This window comes from Macrobrachium nipponense, chromosome 34, assembly GCF_015104395.2.
Source record: "Macrobrachium nipponense isolate FS-2020 chromosome 34, ASM1510439v2, whole genome shotgun sequence".
In the NCBI taxonomy this organism is placed as follows: domain Eukaryota; kingdom Metazoa; phylum Arthropoda; class Malacostraca; order Decapoda; family Palaemonidae; genus Macrobrachium; species Macrobrachium nipponense.
Genome location: NC_061095.1, coordinates 45,013,999 through 45,018,219, shown reverse-complemented (window position 1 = coordinate 45,018,219; position 4,221 = coordinate 45,013,999). Strand labels below are relative to the sequence as shown.

The 4,221-nt window shown below is 39.6% G+C and overlaps 1 protein-coding gene across 1 annotated transcript; it reads right to left on the bottom strand.

The window, feature by feature from the left end:
• Window positions 1–1,321: 1,321 nt before the first annotated feature.
• Window positions 1,322–4,005, bottom strand: LOC135207704 (uncharacterized). The gene is made up of 3 exons (XM_064239537.1): window positions 3,850–4,005; window positions 2,388–2,653; window positions 1,322–1,503 (listed from the first exon to the last, which is right to left on the bottom strand). Exons 1-3 carry the CDS (start codon window positions 3,949–3,951, stop codon window positions 1,362–1,364), a joined length of 510 nt encoding a protein of 169 aa, XP_064095607.1. The 5' UTR covers window positions 3,952–4,005; the 3' UTR covers window positions 1,322–1,361.
• Window positions 4,006–4,221: the final 216 nt, after the last annotated feature.

The following is a 4,221-nucleotide window of genomic DNA, read 5'->3' as shown; positions in this document are numbered from 1 at the left end:
TACGGAGTAACTTAAGGTCGCCTTTACATCATCTCTGTTATCTTGAGGAAGATCATAGTCATGTGGCATAGAGAAACCAAAGAGGATTTTCTACTAATTAGTCTCTTTGACCCTATTGAAACGCTGATCGGCGAATCTTACGACCGATATGGCATTTCCCTCCCCGCACTAATTCTGATACGGCAGCACTACGATAGTTTCAGTGACTGATTGATAACTTCTTGATTTCAGCCCCTCACGGCTAAATATTCCATATTCCTCTATCGAATCGACGACTTTCTCAAAACGATCGATGCTTCCTTTGCAATCGCATATAGTTAAGTTAAATTTAGTTAAATACGGTATTAAATCTCCGTAGACTTAGTTTCCTTAGGCCCTGTCCACACTAGCGGGCACCGCCTGACAGGCAAAGTGTTCCCATAACCGTCCCGCTATACTGACCGACCGAGTATTGAGCCAGAACGATGCGATTATCTGGTAACACTGCTTCAGAAGCGAGAGAAAATATAAACAGCTGGAAGTGTCCGACGGGCATGCCCGCTAGTGTGGACAGGCCTTTACTGGATATCCCTTCCTCGCCACTATCGTTCTCTCTCCTACTGACGGGTACCTTAGGGCTCAAAGACGTTTGTAACCTCTCCTTTTAACCTTTTATTTCATACCATTTCAATGGCACGCTCATAAATTACAAATAATCACTTTCTTATCCTTAAAATTTCACCTGCACATCAAAGAATGCCCTGACAGGTGTTCAATGAGCAAGAACCTGAGTTGGCATAAAGCTAGCTTAAAAAATCAATAACAGCTGGATAAATCTAAGTTTGTAGACACAGCCTACTACTCACAGCTTCACTACAATATTATGTAGAATTCATTTGACCTGATGCCTGCTATACGAAAACTACGTAATAACTTTCATAGCAGGTTAAATTATCCAGTATTCAACTTGATACAGTGCATGAAAGCTCTCTCCAACTTTCATAAGTAAACTCCAGATTTGAAGACTAACCCGCGTATCTGCTAGATTTTCAACTTACTTTAAGAAATCATACTTTGAAATGTAAGTAGAACAAGACTAGTAGCCCTTCAATGTCTGTGTGTTCCATTGATGTGAAAACACCAAAAATTTATATCCAGTTAATTTAAAAAGTTAAAAATTCGAACTGGGATTCCTTCTATCACTTGGAATCTACTATGCAAATGTTGCCTTTAAGACAAATTGGTTATATTTTTCCTTCAATGTTAGCAAGTGCATCTTACCTCTAAAGTTTGCGTCCTCTGTATCATCAGAAAGGTAAATTAAGTTTTAAAAACATTTGAATGTCTCCTTTAAATAAGTTTATTACAATTTATTTTTATCGCTAACAACTACATCTTATATGGTTCCCAGACCTTTCGAGAAGAGGATGTTTGCTGGTTGGGCAGCAGAACCTGAAGCCTTCGTAGACAACGTACAAGGGCCCGTTGCACAAGGAATTCCCTGGAGTCCTACAGTCACTGTCTCTGTAAAAAAAAATTATTAAGCGCCATAATACTAGAACCTTCTACAGGTGACTTCTCCTATTCAGAAGCATTGTAACATTGACAAGTTATGCAATCAAAAGGATTTATGCATTAGTATTTGGTCGAATATTCTGTTTAACTCAAATTTTCATATTTTTTTAGGAGGTTTTACTAAGATAATCTCAAATTTCCATTGTTTTTTTAGAGTTTTGGCATATTTTAAGAAATCTAGGCTGTCAAGCCAACTAGTAGGGCATTTCGAACGCTCTGCGCTCAGGACAAAGAACGGTGAAGAGTTAAAAGTAGCTGAGCAGCAGGATAAGAGAGTTTTAGTAAATGATGATGATGAAGGAGAAGAAACAGGTGGATGCAAAGGTGGAAGGGGAAGGGAACTCCACAGTTGCACTAAGAGGTAATAGAGAGGCTGGAGAGTTAAGCTGGATAAAGGAAGCGTCATGAGAGGTCAAGTTGAAAGTTAAGAAGCGGTTCTAAATAGGGACCAAAGGGACGCTGCAAGTAAGGCAAGTATATCTTAGTTTTACCAGACCAGTGAGCTGATTAACAGCTCTCCTAGGGCTGGACCGAAGGATTAGATATTTTTACGTGGCTAAGAACCAGTTGTTCACCTAGCAACGGGACGTACAGCTTATTGTGGGATCCGAACCACACAATATCGAGAAATGAATTTCTATCACCAGAAATAAATTCCTCTGATTCCGCGTTGGCAAAGCTGGGAATCGAACTTGGACCACCGGATTGGCAGCCGAGCGCGGAAACCACTCGTCCAGCGAGGAACTAACGCTGTAAGTACCCTTTACTAAAGCTAGAGGCGAGCTGAATGAGGTGCCCTGACGGTGGCGCTACCCTCCCCTACTAATACTTACCTCGACTTGAAGCAGCCTCTGCGCTTCGATGGGAGTTCCAGGTTCATTTTGAGGAGGTTATGTCTCAGGCCTAAGGGAGTCGTGTTCATCACGTTCAGTACCTCGGCGCAGGCGTCGTCTGAAATTCCACTGGGCTCTGATGCATCGATTAACTTACTTGGGGTACCAACTATGCCATCATCGTGAGTATTGTCGGATGAAACGTCATCTGACTCTTCCAATTTTTCAAATACAGGCTCATCCTCTACTGGTGGCAATTCTTCGAGCTGTGGACAAAATAACTGGCTCTTCAATTTGTCAATTTTAGGTTCTATTTAATTTGTCACATGCTATTTAGCATGATTAGTAATATCTGGCATGTACTTGGTCTGGGAGAAGCCTGGAAAGGCTTCCAGACCGTAAGTTGTTATCTCAAGGTTAAAAATTGAAAATGATTGAACCAGATGGCATCCCTTTTCATCAGCTGTAATGTTCACTCCCCAGGCTTCGGAAACTGCATCTCAACCACTTCCTACCTCTAGTTTTAATAAAAATTAAAGATACTGGAAATTCAACGAGTTTAAGGTTGAAAAAATAAGTAATTATTAGTGAAGATTGTGGTAATTCTAAGATACCATGCATAAATGCTAACCTACAGAGGGCTATGAATCATTTAACCTAATAATCCAACTAATGAATACATTTCCAAATTATCCTAAATATTTACCATTAAGGCTAGCATGAAATCACATTTACCTAAAATATCCCCTTCTAAAAACTGCGTGAGGAGAATTTCGTTGAGTGTGTCATTTTGACATTGAAATGTCAGCCTATGAAAGTCTTTTAGTAACTACTTCAGGGAGACAATGTACACTTATTAGTTGTGGTAGTACTAAAGTATGTGAAGTAGATTTTTAAGTTCTTTAAGCGAAATAAAAAAAGGGGGCAATTCTCATCTGTATTACCATCCGTAATGTTTAATAAATAGATCACTAGGGAACAAAAACTAGGAAAACAACAGAATTGGAGCTTTGATAACGGTAAGGCTCAGCAATTTTGGAAACCGGTAATTAACGATATTATCACAGGTTTTCAAACCTTGAGAGATTCACATTGTTTATTTGCAATCCGAGTGTCTCAATTCGTGTGGTATCTTAAAAGGTAAAAACGCACCTTTATCTTGGTGCACAATATCAATCGAAATTTCCCCACCAAAATTAAATGGATCAAGAAACTGGGGTATTTCTATATAAGCATTCCGCATCGTTCGTCCCCGTGAATACGAAAGCCACCAGGAATTGGGGCGTCCAATGTATTTCGCCGTGTTTAGTAAGAGCCCCTGGGGGTTAATTACAGTCGTCCGAATAAATATTTAAAATTCTTGTTCAGAAGGTAAGACTGCATAGTAAAACCGCAACTACCATAGTCTAGGCCGCCGCGGAGTACTAATATAATTCTACCGAAACTGGAAACGCACACATACCTTAACCACCTTTCCAACGGATCGCCAGTCCAAATGATCATCCGTCTCGGAGACGCTCGCATCCTCAACGTGGGCCGGGATTTGCTTTTTGAATTCGGGCATCGACAGGCTGGACCTAACATTTAAAATCACCACGACAACTAGTAACCCATACGCCATCTGCAATGGACGGAACAACAATTAGACTTGGCCAATGTATGGAGTCACTATTTAAATGTTAATACAAAGTTTGCATTTGGTTATAGGTTAAAGAACATTGTTGTTAAATGTAAGGAAAGATAAAAAACTATGTAAATACTATTATGACCTAACTGTAAATCTGCTTTAAAATATTTTTCTAATAAAAAGAAAAAAAAACGAAAATGGCAAATT